Source organism: Nyctereutes procyonoides, unplaced genomic scaffold (assembly GCF_905146905.1).
Source record: "Nyctereutes procyonoides isolate TBG_1078 unplaced genomic scaffold, NYPRO_anot_genome, whole genome shotgun sequence".
Taxonomy (NCBI): domain Eukaryota; kingdom Metazoa; phylum Chordata; class Mammalia; order Carnivora; family Canidae; genus Nyctereutes; species Nyctereutes procyonoides.
Genome location: NW_026575132.1, coordinates 11,895,109 through 11,911,334, shown reverse-complemented (window position 1 = coordinate 11,911,334; position 16,226 = coordinate 11,895,109). Strand labels below are relative to the sequence as shown.

At 39.7% G+C, this 16,226-nt stretch overlaps 1 protein-coding gene across 3 annotated transcripts in view; it reads right to left on the bottom strand.

The window, feature by feature from the left end:
- The window catches only part of NBEAL1 (neurobeachin like 1), a 174,155-nt gene extending 165,279 nt beyond the window's left edge, over window positions 1-8,876 (bottom strand). For all 3 annotated transcript variants that reach the window (XM_055345172.1, XM_055345173.1, XM_055345170.1), the window contains exons 1-2: window positions 8,705-8,876; window positions 7,481-7,781 (exon numbers count right to left, since the gene is read on the bottom strand). In XM_055345172.1, coding sequence (XP_055201147.1) covers window positions 7,481-7,531 — 51 coding nt within the window. In that variant the 5' untranslated portion in view covers window positions 7,532-7,781; window positions 8,705-8,876. The remainder of the gene's footprint in view (window positions 1-7,480; window positions 7,782-8,704) is intronic.
- Between the last annotated feature and the right edge of the window lie 7,350 nt (window positions 8,877-16,226).

Genomic DNA, 16,226 nt, shown 5'->3' with positions numbered 1-16,226 from the left:
GTACTCAATTTCTGTGGTCACATTTGCACTATCAATGATCATCAGTGACTATTCAATTTGTGGAGCTGTATTTTTCTTTTTAAAAAAGATTTTATTTATTCATTCATGAAAGACCCAGGGAGAGGCAGAGACACAGACAAAGGGAGAAGCAAGCTCCCCACAGGAGCCCAATACAGGATTCAATCCCAGGATCCCAGGATCACAACCCGAGCCAAAGATAGACACTCAACCACTGATCTACCCAGGTGCCCCACAGAGCTACATTTTTCAAATTACAGATGGAATCTTGAATTTTCAGACGTTCTAGAGCAGTATGGTAGAGAGGTCAATAAAGGTTCCTTGGCCAGAGAAGTTACAAAAATCAAAAGTAAACATATTCAAACTTTAAGAACAGCAGTTTGGTAGTAATTTTAAGCCTGCTAAATTTAATTAAAAAATTAAAGTAGGGATTTGTCCTTTTTTTATTTTATTTATTCATGAGAGACACACACAGACAGAGAGAGTCAGACAGAAACACAGGCAGAGGGAGAAGCAGGTTCCACACAGGGAGCCTGATGTGGGACTCAATCCAGGGTCTCCAGGACCAGGCCCTGGGCTGAAGGCAGTAGTGCCAAACCACTGAGCCATCTGGGCTGCCCAGATTTGTACTTTTAACATTTTTTTTCCTGTATTATTATTACTTTGGTAGGGCCACCAATAATCTCTTTTTAAAAGATTTATTTACTAGAGAGCGTGCCCATGGCAGGGGTTGGTTTAACGGCATGGGACAAGGAAGAGCAGCAGACCCCTTACTTATTTGCACAGAAACCCACATGGAGCTCGATCTCACAACCCTGAGATCAGCACCTGAGCCGAAACCAAATGTCCAACTGTGCCACCCAGGCACCCCACCAATAATCTCTTAATTATCAAATCCAACATATGCTTCATAGTGCTTTTCTTTATTGCTATATTGAATTGGACAGTACTGACTACTCTCTTTAAAAAAGCCATGGGGCAGCCTGGGTGGCTCAGCAGTTTAGCACCGCCTTCAGCCCAGGGCCTGATCCTGGACACCCGGGATGGAGTCCCGGGTCGGGCTCCCTGCATGGATCCTCTTCTCCCTCTGCCTGTGTCTCTGCCTCTCTCTGTGTGTGTGTCTCTCATGAATAAATAAATAAAATCTTTTTAAAAATTACTTAAAAATAAATAAATAAATAGATAGATAGATAGATAAATAAATAAATAAATAAATAAGCCCTCTACTTGAGGCAACTACTCACTCCTGGTAGTCCCCCCATTCAAACTCCTTACAAACTCTTCTATCTTCCTCCTAAATGACAATGTTCTCCAGGACTCCCTAAGATCTTCTTCTCTTCTTATTTTCATGTAACTCTTCAGTAATTGCCAATAAAACCTGAATCTGCCAATAAAAAACCTGAGAATTATTTTAGACTTATTTTTCACTCATACCCCTATCTACATATTCAAATGCTATCAATTCTACTTTCTACCAGGAAGTTCAAATTTTGATATTCAAAAGATAAGAAAAAAAAAAAGATAAGAATTCATGCATCTTAACCCCTTTATAGAGTGGTACATAAGCTCCTCAAGTCAAATCAAAAAGGTAATATTCCTTTCCTAAGGGCTACTTTCATATCTATTGATATAAGATACTTATTTCTTGTTTTCACATCTAACTTCGTAAAACAGGTAACCACTGCTACCTGCTAGCAATTTTTTTTGTTTTGCTTCAAGTCAAACATTACTTTCCTTATATACAAAGTCATTATTAAGCCACAGAAACTTAAGAGCCATTTTACACTTTGCACATACCAGAGACTTATTAAATGTAGGTTAATTATAAAGGCTAATGTATATTGAGGAATATACATATTGAGGAATCTTAAAAGCTTCACTTAAAATTATAATTCTCTCATTGGAAGAGTTCATGTTCATTCCATTTTTTCCCGAATCTACATATAAAAAGAGGTACTTGCCTTTTTATCTGAATAAAACAACTCTAAATTCTATTTTCTTTATGAAGCAAAACTTTTATTCTGAAAAGGAAGTTTACTCTGAGCTCATTGCAAAACTATCTATTTCAGTCATATTCCAGATTTAGCAGGACAAAGGGCAACAGCAGGAAATGGAGCATCACCAAGATCCAAAACAAACTTGGTTTAGAGGAGGAAAAAAATATCCCGTGTCATTATTAGAATAACTAAGCACTATGACTGATAGAAAAATAAAAAGATTAAAAATTAAGCCATTGATGAGCTCTGCTTCATCACTAGATAAAAAGGTGAGAATATTGTTCTCTATTATATTAAATAAAGGCAAAATGGAAGTAATGCTACACTGAGCTCATATATGAATTTTAAAACTACTAATAAAGATTACATTTTATATTTCTCACCCTTACAGTACATGTAAACATAATCAATTCATCTTTTCTACACAACTTTGAGAGATGCAAAAATAATCACTTTTTTCCCATTTCACAGATGAGAAAATTGTTAACATGAAGAAATTATGTGACCTGTTTTCAGGTCCTTCTTTAAGCTCAGAAGCAAAACTGGGACTAAATGTTGGCTCTAATTCTGTAGCTTCACAAAATTCTTTAGTGTACAATGATTAATTTTTTAAAAAAGCAAATGATAAAAATGAACCGTAAATTTCAACCCACATTGCTATATTTCATTTTTTTTTGTTCACTGCTATATTTCAAATGTCATGATGCTTTTGAGTCACCTTGTATCTTTTTAGTGCGTTCATGCATTTGATACTTTCCACTACACAGAACAAAAATAACTTAATCTTATCTAAGAATTTGAGAGGTTCCGTTTCTTTTCTGCATATTCTAGTGATCAACTATAGCACTCTCAAAAGGCCAAACGTTAAACAGAAATATATCCTAATGCCTATCCAAGGGGACTTAAGAGAGGGACTTATGATACATATGTCTTGTTATTTGCAATAGATAAATTCCAAAAGGTTGTATAACAGACAAAAACTGTTCTCTCTTACCGTTAAGTACACTATGTAAAAAAATGTCAAAGGATAGGAATAATGTGGTGCCTACTACAGATAATATGAACTAAAATCTTTAGATATCCAAAGCAAATCAATTTGCCTTTAATACTAAGAAAAATATGCTCAGACAAGAAATAGTTAACTATACTAAAATCCAGATACATGATTAAACCTGTTCAAATTAATGTTTAACTTATAAGAGCTATATGAAATGCACTGTTAATGAAATCCTTGACCCTGGGTGGGTATGGCCGTTTGGAGAAAAGATCAGACTACATAATCAATCTAGTGAAATTATCTACAGAAAGCAGGAATGCTAGGTTTTCAGAAATCATACTGTCTATATTATGTGATAATAACATGATGTTAACAAATAACCTACTAGGAAGATGCATGTTTCTAACAATGCAATTAAACTCTATTCCTAGAAGAAAAAAGTGAAAAATTAGACCTGAAAAGTTTGGTTAAAACAACTGCCAAGTCTTTTACCCAAATTCTTTTCAAATATCAAGTTTAATATGTAGGACGCCATCTGCTAAAAACTGATGCCAGTAAACTTTTTAAATTGTACTTGAAAGACTTTAAACACTAGCATTTAGGCTTACAACTGAACCTAGGCTAAAAGAAAACATATTTATATATTTTCTTCTCTTTTGCCTAAACAGTATTACCCAAGGATTATTTCTGATATTGCCCTAAAGACCTACTAAACTTTTATAATTATCAATGGCAACTTTTAAAACATCACATTACGTAGAAACACTAGGATAATACCTTAATATTGATCTATGGCTAATACACTGTGGAATGCCTCTGCCAGTTAGCACTGTGGCAAATATGGAGAATGTCCTAACCTTACCATTCTGAAGCAGACTTTCAAAAATCTTCAAAGTCATCTTTAATCAGGTATGTAAACAAAGTTTGGTATGGATAGCACACCAATGAGGGCAGCAAAATGGTAGACAATATTTAAATTTTAATCATTAAAGATGTACTTGATACTTAAGAAAAGTAACTGATCACCTTGGGAGGATGCTAGTAATTCAAGTCATCATTCTAAAAACAAAGAGAAAGAATCAAATATTTATCCTGCCTGCCTTCCCTTTAAAGACTCTCAAACAATAGGTATAGGGACACTTCTCTATATACGTTCTGCTAATAAAGAAATAATAGAATTGGAACATCACAGTTTTGCAAACTCCTAATGAAATAATCAATACATATAAGTAAAACTCACTGACAGTAGAAACACTTATTCTAGGCTTAACAGAACATGAATTAACCAAGTCTCTAGATCTGCCAGTTTGCAGACACCAGGAGAGAAAAACAATTAAAATCAAGTAATGAAATCAGCAAAACCCAGAATGAGGAAAACTCTAATATCAAAACCTGGTTTCTTCAACAAATAATCAGAAGGAATAAAAAGTATTGTGGGGGAGAACCTATAGATTAAAAGATTTAACAGAAATTTTCAACAAAATATGTGTATACTTTGTTTAAATATTGAGTCAAACAGCAGGAAAATAAGAATATTTATACTATCAGAAAAGTTTGAGCACTGACCAGATATTTGATGACTTGAAGAATTATATTTTGATTATCACGTTTTTAAGAAGAGTTTCATAGATATACTTTTAAATACTTATTAGATAAGATGATGATGTCTGGATTTGCTTTAAAATATTTCATGGGGGGGATCCCTGGGTGGCGCAGCGGTTTAGTGCCTGCCTTTGGCCCAGGGCGCGATCCTGGAGACCCGGGATCGAGTCCCACGTCAGGCTCCCGGTGCATGGAGCCTGCTTCTCCCTCTGCCTATGTCTCTGCCTCTCTCTATCATAAATAAATAAAAATTTAAAAAAAATTAAAAAAAAAATAAAATATTTCATGGGTAATGGAGGGTTATAGATGATATGAATTGATAGTTACTGAAGCAGAGTGACAGATACAAAAGAGTTCCCTGTATTATCTTCTCTATGCCTACTTGAAATTTTTCATAAGGAAAAACTTAACAAAGACGATGAGCTAAAAAAATCTATATGACAATCCAGAAATATAAGGACAAAATAAATGCATGTCCCTCCGAAGTCAAAACAAATGAAAATGTTAATGGTGAATTAAAACAAGCATTCTCCCTATACACACAGACCAAATGAAAAAATGTGAGAGCCAAAGAGGTAAATCTTGCTCAAGGTCACAAAATAAAACAGGAGCAAAGCCAAAACTAACTTCACAGTTACAAGCCCACAAAAGGTCTAAATTGGAGCTAAGTTAAAAGAAGATCTGTGCAGTCTTGAAGTAGTCTGAAGACTCATTAAAGGTGTAAGTAAAGGTCTAAAAAGTCAGGTGAAAGAGGCAGGTGGTTTGAAAGCAATATGCTAAAATGAGAGCAATAAAGCTGGACAGTGTAAAGAAAAACTGGCTATCTGGTAATCATTCTCACCAGGGAGAAGTGTTAAATATATGATGTATATTTGGAAACTACTTGAATTGTCTAGCTTACACATTATCTAGCTTACAAGCTTACCCATGAACTGATGAAACATAAATCATTATTTTAATAACAATTTTTGAAAATAGTCAAAAAATTTTAAATCTTAAGTGCACAACTGATTTAAATCTTAAACATAAAAATGGGATTTATACAAAAAACCTTATTTTTTTTTAAAGATTTTATTTATTTATTCATGAGAGACACACAGAGAGAGAGAGGCAGAGACACAGGGAGAGGGAGAAGCAGGCTCCATGCAGGAAGCCTGACATGGGACTCGATCCCGGGTCTCCAGGATCATACCCTGGACTGAAGGTGCTGCTAAACTGCTGAGCCACCAGGGCTGCCCTATCCAAAAAATTTTAAAAGGAGGGGTCTATCTTCCTGTCCAAAATTAGGCTTTAAAATTTGACCGTGAAGGGTCTTCGCTATTTACTTAAACATCTTTATAAAAGAGTAAGGATTCATATTTATAATAAAGGTCATCAAGAATAAAATTCTGGGTATGCCAACAAACTATACTATCTTTTCTTTTTAAAGATTTTTAAGTAACCCCTACACCCAATGTGGAGCTCAAACTCACAAGCCCATGATCACGAGTTGCATGCTCTACCAACTGACCCAGCCAAGTGCCCCTATACTATCTTTTCAATAAGCACAATGACAAAACAAGAGCTCTACCTACAAAGCAGAATAAGATGTAACCCCATTTATCTTTTGTCATCCTGAAAATGTAAAACCTCCTAAGCTTAATGAATTTTTAAATAAATCATTTTTAAACAATCAACATTCATACTAAAATGCATTTTAATTTCTGGCTGACATGTATGTTAGTGACTATTTTCAAAAGTGGTGAATTAGATTCCTTTTTTATTAGAAGAATGGTCTATTTTTAAAAAGACATTTCTGGCATTAAATTACACAAGACTAAAAAAGCTATTTTAAAAATCCACTATCAAACATTTCAAAGTAAATGTCCTTCAGTAACTGTAAGAAATACCAAACCAGGAAGTCAAAGAAAATTCCACTGTGACCTCTAAAATTTAGTATTAGAGATAACTGAGATCACTTGTTAAACAGTAACTTGTTCTTTAAAAAGCTGAATAAAAAAAGGAGCCTGAAGGGATAATGCAGAAATAAAAGCTGAGACTTAGAGAACTTCACCACAGAGCTAAAGAAACTCAAGTAGTAAATTAGAGATGTTTCCTGATCCTTGCCAATATCTTCCAAGTGGTTAATGTAGCTCTTTTCTTGAAAAACATGTTTTCAAATAGTATCCTTCTCTTCCAATAACCTAAAATCAAAGCTAACATGTAAAAATTCACACAAAGACAAAAAATTCTCTTGTATAAAATAAAAATTAAGGAGTCATTATGGATAAAAGCATGGATTTAACAACTCAGGTGGTTCTACTTCTCAATAGCCCCTTTAACTTCTACATCAATTTTCTGGTCAGTAAAAGGGGATAATTACAATACCCATCAAACAGGACTATTGTGAGGATCAAACGATCCAATATTCATCAAGTGCTATCATCACAATAAGTTTATAACCACCTGAAATCAGTAACATTTTTACATAATAATCTTTTTTAAGCCAATTAAGAGATTATACAAAAAATGTTAATGCTCCTCTCATAAAAATATCCCTATTCTACCCCTATTTGTGGGGGAAAAAGAAAAGCAGGAAAACAAGTATTTTATTTTTCTCCTAAGGTCATTAACTCTGGGGGATATAATTTGGGGATCCCTTCAGAAAATTATCAAATAAAACCATACCTACATGTTTTAAAAGTGTGTCAATATCGTGCTGTGTTCAAACCCAAGAAAAGTGGAAGACCGAAAAGTCCATGTTTCTAAATTTCGGGTCATCACTATGAATAAAAATCTGCTACTATCCGGTAAATAAAATAAGGCCGGTCACAAAATCTTATAACAAAGTATTTCAAAACTTAGAAATAAAAAGGAAAACAATTACCTTTGTACAATAAAGCATCCAAAGTTCAAAGAGCCTCTCTCTGGATGCCATTCTGGCTTTCACTCTGGCACTTTAATTTTTTCCTCAAGGAAAAAAAAAATTTATGTTCAAGACCACAGCATGTTCATTTTATTTTCCAAGTTTTTCTGCCGTTACAGTAAAGCCCAAAGCAGCAAGGAAAACGAAAAGAAGTGAAACAAACGGGACTGTCTTCTGGTGAATAAAATTCAGTTCAACCAAGTCACTCCAACTTCTCCTCATCGGTGGTAGGTGGTTGGGTGGGGGAGAGGATTAATCAAATCTGTGAAAGAGAAAAAAAAAATACGCAAAGGCTTGGTAGGAACAGAGGCCGTCTTAAAAAAATAATAATAATTGTAGATTTATCAGAACTATAGATTTATCTACTTCACTTCCTGCAAACAACCGGCTACGCTTCTATGGGGATTGATTTTCCAGAGCGCAGTGCCTCACGCAGGCGTCGCAGCCAACACAGTACCTCACACCAATCAATACAGTCAGAATCCTCTAGGGCGGACCCTCAAAGAGGACTACTCGGGACCACAAATTCGCCCCAGGGCCACTCATATTTTTTTTCTTTTTTCCACTCATATTTCTTTTTTTTTTTTTTGAGACCACTCATATTTCTTATAAAGAAACCCGCACGTACTAGTGCTGTATTTTCAAGACAAAGGGCACCCCCCCCCGCCCCGCCCTTAGGATTTTCTAAGTCAGCTTCTTAAAAACTTGGGAATGTGTGTCGCTGAGTGGGGCAGGGCAGGGCGTGGGGAGAAGGGCGAGGAATTCCTGGTTTGTTTATTTTAACGAGACTCGGAGAGCGAAAGTGGACCGGCCCACCTGGCCTCCCCGCCTCCCCACCCAGGACCGAGGGCCGGGGACGCACCCTCCCGCGCGGGGCAAGCACCCCCGAGAGAGCCTCCAAGTGTTTTCAGGGGATCTTTAAATGTCCTCCACGCAGCCCACACAAGCCCAAACTGAGGCAAAATCCTTAAGGTTTGTGCCAAGCTGCCAAGAGAAGCTCTGGAAATGGGGCGACGCGAGCTCGGCATCCTCCGACCCGGCCGACCGCCCTGGGGCACACCCGGGTCGCGCTCGCCGCCCTCACAGGCCGCCCCCAGACGCCACGGCGCGCCCCCCGCCGCGCGCTCAGGGCCCTCCCGCGGCCGCCACGCGGCCCCCTTCTCCCCTACGACCCGCACCCCTCACCGCGCTCAGGCTGGGGGCCGCGCCGACGCCGCCAGGCCGACGTCTGACTGACTCCCCTCGCCCCCTTCCCCAGCCGAAGCCCCGAGTCACCTCGCTGGAGGGGAGGCGGGCGGCAGAGGGAGGGAGGCGGGGCGGCGGCAGCGCGAGGCGGGGAGCGAGAGCCCGGAGAAGCCTAAGGCGGGCGGGGCGGGTCTCGGCTAATCACTCCGGCCTCTGGGGATTTACTGGGCCCCGGGGCAGGAGCTGCTCATTGGTCGCGCGGTCTCAGAGGGGGCGGGGTCACTTGAAGTCCCGCCCCGGCATTCCTGCGCAGTCGCAGTCTCCCGGACTCCCGAAGCTTCGGGGACTGGCGCCGGCTGGGGCGTTCCTGCGGGTCGTCCCCGTGCGGGACCTGCGGGAGGACCGACGTGCTGACGTTCCTGCCCCGCCGCTACTGGGGACGGACGGAGGTAGCGCTGGGCTGACGGCGTCATTTCCGGGACTCATCTGAGGGCGGGGAATCCTGGAGTGATAACTAACGGGGATTTTGTCTTGATTCCTTGTAAAAAGGGGGTTGGTCTTGGGAGTGAATATATATATATATACACATACATGAATGTGAAAAAAAAAAAAAAACCAAAGCCCCTTTCCCCCATCGCGTTTGTGCCTCCCACTCTCGCGGCCGCCAAATGTCCAATCCAAAGGGATTCCTTTGACAACCCTAAAGGCTTGAAACGGTTTTTGCCTTTTCAGGAAAAGAAAAAAAGCAAAGGCTGCATTTACCAGATTTACACGACTTTCAGGCGACGTTTGTCGAAACGGGATGGGAAGACGCACAACCAGCTTTAACACCCCTAAACATCTATCAAACTTTTGTTATTTTGAAAGATGCCAACCATATATATACAAAGGTAAACTAGTACAATAAACCCCACATATCCTCGCCCGTCTTCGACGATTACCAACTAATGTCCCGTCTTGTTTCATCTATACAAGCTTGAAAGACTAAACAGCCAGAGTAAATATTCTAGGTTTTGCAGACTGTTTTTGCTCGGTGTGTATTTAACAATTAGTATTAAAGAGTAATATTTAGTGACATTTGGAGAAAAGGTAAAAGTCAAGTTGTAGTGTTGTAATAAAGTTTGTTGCAACACAGCCATGCCCATTCATGTTCTCCTGTACACTAGCACCACTCTTTTTTTTTTAAGATTTTATTTATTCATGAGAGACACAGAGAGAGAGAGAGAGAGGCAGAGACACAGGCAGAGGGAGAAGCAGGCTCCATGCAGGGAGCCCAATGTGGGACTCGATCCTGGGTCTCCAGGATCAGGCCCTGGGCTGAAGGCGGCGCTAACCACGAAGCCACCCGGGCTGCCCCATCACTGTCCCTCTCAGGCGAATTACCACTAAATCCTTTCTAGATTGTAAAGGCAATCCAGTTTGTCTCTCTGCCTCTGCACTCTCTCCACCCATGGATTATTCTCAACACAGCACAGTAATCTTTTAACATAGAAATAAAATGTCCCACCTCTGCTAAAAACTCTCCAGTAGTTTCCCATGCCACACTTAAAACAGCTAGGACCTGTGTTTTCCTCCCACACTTATGTCTCTTTAACTTCTCACAACTAGGGACGCCTGGGTGGCTCAGTGGTTGAGCATCTGCCTTCAGCTCAGGGCATGATCCTGGGATCGGGGATCGAGTCCCACATCCGGCTCCTTGCAGGAAGCCTGCTTCTCCCTGCCTCTTTCTCTCTGTGTCTCTCACAAATAAATAAAATCTTAAAAAAAAAAAAAAACTTCTCACAACTATTCTGGTCTTGCCTTATTTCACTCCAGACCAATGGCTTCCTTGCTGCTTCTAAAATTCACAAAGCATACTCCCATTTTCAGTAATTTTATATAAGCTGTCCCTCCACCTGGAACGCTCCTTCCACACATGTCCACACACAGTCTTCCAAGCCTCTGCTGAAGAATCACCTTTTCTGTTAGTCTAGTCTGAATGTGTCCTTCCAAAATCCGTATGTTGACATCTTAACACCCACGGTGATGGTATTAGGAGGTAGGGCCTTTGAAAATAGATCATGAGGAAGGAGCCCTCATGAATGGGAATAGTATTCTTAGGAAATTGATCTCAGAGAGCTCATTAGCCCATTCCACTATGTGAAAATACAAGAAGTCTGGGACCTGGAAGATGGCATTCATAAATCACCCATCTTGGACTTTTAGGCTATAAAACTGTAAAAAAAAATTTTTGTTTGTAATCTACAAGTCTCTGGTATTTTGTTACAGCAGCCCAAACATTCTAAGACATCAGTAAAGCCTTCACCCTCTTTTAGAAAATAGCATCCCTTTTCTTCCCTACTCTATTTTTCACTCCAGCACTTATCAGCTAACATATAATTTGTCTATTGTGATTCCCTCTATTAAAATGTAAGCACTATTAAAACAGGGACTTTATTCACTGGTATATACTTTCAAGTCCTTGAACAGTGTCTCATACACAACAGGTGCCCAATAAATATTTGCAGACTGTTTTACTATAAGTCTGTGTATTATTAAACATCCCTTCTTGAGGGATCCCTGAGTGGCTCAGTGGTTTGACACCTGCCTTTGGCCCAGGGTGTGATCCTGGAGACCTGGGATGGAGTCCCACGTCGGGCTCCCTGCATGGAACCTGCTTCTCCCTCTGCCTGTGTCTCTGCCTCTTCCTGTATCTCTCATGAATGAATAAATAAAATCTTTAAAAAAAAATCCCTTCTTGAGTCTGTCAAATTCTGCTGCATTTAGATGGCATCTAGTTATCAGCTAGGTGCCAATAGTCTTCCATGGCTGAGATTTCTGATAGCTCCCTGGAGTGGGAATAAGCTTTGGTTTTAGGAGTAGGCCCTGGGGACCCCTGGGTGTCTCAGTGGTTTAGCACGTCCTGGGCCAAAGGCAACACTAAACCGCTGAGCCACCTGGGCTTCTCCCCATCACCTATTAAACTTAACGACACCACCCCACTTGCCCTCTGGTAACCATCAGTTTGTGCTCTATAAGAATCTGTTCGGGCACCTGTGGGGCTCAGTTGGCTCAGGCTCTTGGTTTGGGCTCAGATCATGATCTCAGGGTTGTGAGATGGAGCTCCACTGAGCATGCAGTCTGCTTAAGATCCACTCTCTCTGCTCTGCCCTGCCCCCCTCGCATGTACATGCACACTCTCTCGAATAAATTAATTTTTAAAAGTCTATTTCTTGGTTTGTCTCTTTTTCCCTTTGCTCATTTGTTTCTTAAATTCCACATATGATTGACATCATATTTGTCTTTCTCTGACTTATTTGGCTTACCATTATACTCTCTAGCTCCATCCATGTTGTTGCAAATGGCAAGATTACATTATTTTTATGGCTGAATAATATTCATATGTATATTCATGTCTTCTTTATAGATTCATCAACAGATTGTCCTTCAGCTGTTTCCATAATTTGGCTATTGTAGATAATGCTGCTATAAACATATGGTGCATGTATCACTTTATTTTTTTATTTTTTTTAAATATGGATTTTTTTTTATTTTTATGTATTTATGACAGTCACACAGAGAAAGAGAGAGAGGCAGAGACACAGGCAGAGAGAGAAGCAGGCTCCATGCACCGGGAGCCCGACGTGGGATTCGATCCCGAGTCTCCAGGATCGCGCCCCGGGCCAAAGGCAGGCGCCAAACCGCTGCGCCACCCAGGGATCCCCGCATGTATCACTTTAAATTGGTATTTCACTTTAAATTGGTATTGTCACTTTGGGGGGGTTTCTCTCTCCTTCATTATTGGTGTATAGAAATGCAACAGATTTCTATACGTTGATTTTCTATCTTGCAATTTTACTGAATTCATTTATGAGTTCTAGTATTCTTATGGTGGAGTCTTTTGGGTTTTCTATATATATATAGTATCATGCCATCTGCAAATAGTGACTGTTTTACTTCTTCCTTAATGATGTGGATGCCTTTTACTTCTTTCTGTTGTCTGATGGCTGTGGCTAGAACTTCAAGTACTATGTTCAATAAAAGTGATGAGAATGGACACGGTTGTCTTGTTCTTGACCTAAGGGGAAAGGCTCCCAGTTTTCCCTTTAATTTCTATTCTTTTAAATTTGTGAAGATGTGTTTTATAGCTCAGAATGGAGTCTATCTTGGTGAATTTTCCATGTAAACTTAAGAAGAATATATATTCTGCTGCTGTTGTGTGAAGCAGCTGATAGATGTCAACTATATTCAATATGATTGATAGTGATGATGAGTTCTACTGAGACACTGTGCACAGGGATCCGAATGTATCCTTATAAATTGGTCAAACCGCTGCGCCACCCAGGGATCCCCGCATGTATCACTTTAAATTGGTATAAACCGCTGCGCCACCAGGATCCCGCATGTATCACTTTAAATTGGTATTTCACTTTTGAAGGGTAATTTCACAGGGTACAGAATTCTAGGTTGGTGTTTTTTCCCTCAGTATTTTAAATATTTCACTCCACTCTCTATTTGCTTGCATGGTTTCTGAAAAGAAAGCAAACGTAATTTTTATCTTTATATTTTCTACAAACAGGTATTTTTGGGATGCCTGGGTGGCTCAGCAGTTGAGCATCTGCCTTTGGCTCAGGGCGTGATCCTGGAGTCACAGAATCGAGTCCCACATTAGGCTTCCTGCAAGAAGCCTGCTGCTCCCTCTGCCTATGTCTCTGCCTCTCTCTCTGTGTGTGTGTCTCTCATGAATAAATAAATAAAATCTTTTTTAAGAATTAAATTAATACGTATTTTTCCCCCTCTGGCTTTTTTCAAGATTTTTCTCTGTCTTTGATATTCTAATATTTGAATATGATATGCCTAGGTATAGCATTTTTTGGCATTTATCCTGCTTGATGTTCTCTCAGATTCCTGGATCTGTGGTGTAGAGTCTGTCCTTATTTGGGGGAAATTCTCGGTTTTTATTCCTTCAAATATTTCTTCTGTTCCTTTTTCCCCTCTAGCGTGCCTAATACACACATTACACTTTTTGTAGTTGCCCCACAGTTCTTGGCTATTCTGTTCTGATTTTTCAGGTTTTTTTTTTCTGTTTGTGATTATATTTTGGAAGTTTCTATTAACATATCCTCAAGCTCAAAGGGTGTTTCTCAGCCATGTTTAGTCTACTGATAAAAGTCACTCTTCATTTCTGTTTTAGTGCTTTTGATATGAAGCATTTCTTTTTGAATCTGAGCAGAACCCTGGGATCATGACCTGAGCTGAAGGCAGACGCTTAACCAACTGAGCCACCCAGGCACCCCAAGAGATGGAAATTCTAAGATTCAAAAAGAAATGCTGCAAATCAAAAGCACTATAACAGAAATGAAGAGCTCAAATTTTTGTCTCTGTTTACACTATCCATCTCTTCTTGCATGCTGTTTACTGCATCTATTAGCATATTAATCATAATTGTTTTAAATTCCTTGTATGGTACTTCCCAACATCCCTCCCATATATGAGTCTGGTTCTGATGCTTGCTCTATCTCTTCAAACTGTGTTTTCTGCCTTTTAGTATGCCTTGTCAGTTTTTGATAACCAGACATGATGTTGCAAGGTAAAAGGAACTGCAATAAATAGGCCTTCGGTAGTGAGATGGTAAGATATTAGGGTAAGGGAAACTTCCTATAATCCTATGATTAGGTCTCAATTTTTTAGTAAGCCTGTGGCTGTGAACTCTAAACCTCCGGAGTGTTTCTCAGCTTTTTCCCCACCTAAGTGGGAAAGGATGGCTGGAGTTGGGTATTTCTCTGACTCCTCATCATTCAGGCTCTGGTAAAATAGTTTCTCTTGATGCCAGACCGTGTTAAAAAGAACAGAATGCTCTGGTTATTCGAAAATAGTTCCTTTCCCTCTTCCCCTACCAGAAGCATGAGGGGATTTTTCTTCAATATTTACTATAAGAACTTGGTCGAGCTCCTTGAAATAAAACTCCCAAAAGTGTGCCCCCCAACGTGAGTGGGACTCTCTAGAGTTTTTAACTCTCAGACTTGTCCAGTTTGAGCCTATAGCAATCCATCAATTATAGTTTAGGTTTTCTCATCACAATAGCGAGGAATTTCCTCAGGATTTCTGCTCTGATAAGTTGTAACTCTCGTGTTCAATTTTTGTCTCTTCAATTTTGGGGGTACTGTTTTGCCCTGTGACTTCACATCTCTGATGGAGCTAAGTAAGATTGTTGAATTTTCAGTTTGTTTGGCTTTTTACTTGGTGTTAGGATGGAGTGATGACTTTCAAGATCTTTACATGCTGGGCAGCCCAGGTGCCTCAGCGGTTTAGCGCCACCTTCGGCCCAGGGCGTGATCCTGGAGACCCAGGATCGAGTCCCACATCGGGCTCCCTGCATGGAGCCTGCTTCTCACTCTGCCTGTGTCTCTGCTTCTCTCTCTGTATCTCTCATGAATAAATAAATAAAATCTTTTAAAAAGATCTTTACATGTTGAACTAGAAACTGGAAGTCCTGTCCATACCTTTTCAGTAGGTGCCCATAAAGCTGTCTAAGCTTCAGTGTCAGACATGCTAATACAAATACTCTGATTATGATTGTATTAATTGGAATATGGGTTATTCCAAAATTCCTTAGCTACCCATTTACAAGTTACTATTCTTTTATTAATGTACATTACTTTATGTATTATCTTTCAGAATCACAAGACTAGGGGTCCCTGGCTGGCTCAGTTGGCAGAGCATGTGGCTCTTGATCTCAGGGTCATGAGTTTTTTGGGTTTTATTTTTTTAAGATTGTATTTATTTGAGAACGAAAGAGTAGGAGGAGGAGCAGAGGGAGAAGTACAGGCAAACTCTGCCGAGCATGGAGCCTGACTCAGGGCTTGATCTCAGGACCCTAAGATCACACTCTGATCCCAAACCAAGAGTTGGATGCTCAACTGACTGAGCCACTCAGGCACCCCTCAGGGTTGTGAATTTAGTCCCACATGTGGCACAAAGTAAACTTAAAATAAAATTTTTAAAAATTAGAATCACAAAACTAGAAAACTGCGAGTTACCTTAGAGATGTTTGCAATGATGGAAATGTTCCACATCTGATGGAAATGTTCTGCATCTGTTCACTGCAGTAGCCATTAGCCACACATCACTGAACAACTTCAGTGTGACTTGTGCAACAGAGAAATTTTTAGTTCTATATAATTTTAAGTTAAATAGACATATGTGACTGATGACCACCCTACTGGACAGTGCAGGTCTAGAGCTAATTTACATTGTAGGAAACAGAGGATAGAGAAATAAGTTAAATGACTTGTCCTGCAATGCACCATTTGTGCAGGAACTAGAATTCCTTAATTTAGGCTTTTTTGGCTATACTGTGTTGCCTTTTCATAGTCCATAGGACGATGAGTTTAAAGCAGGCTTTCTCAAACTCAGCACTACTGACATTTTGGACTGGACTAATTATCCTGTTCATTGCAGACTTCAATACTATCTTCAAGGTACACCAACCAAAACTATCTCCAGACAAAGCCATATATCCTGGGGGCAAAGCTGAAGGCAA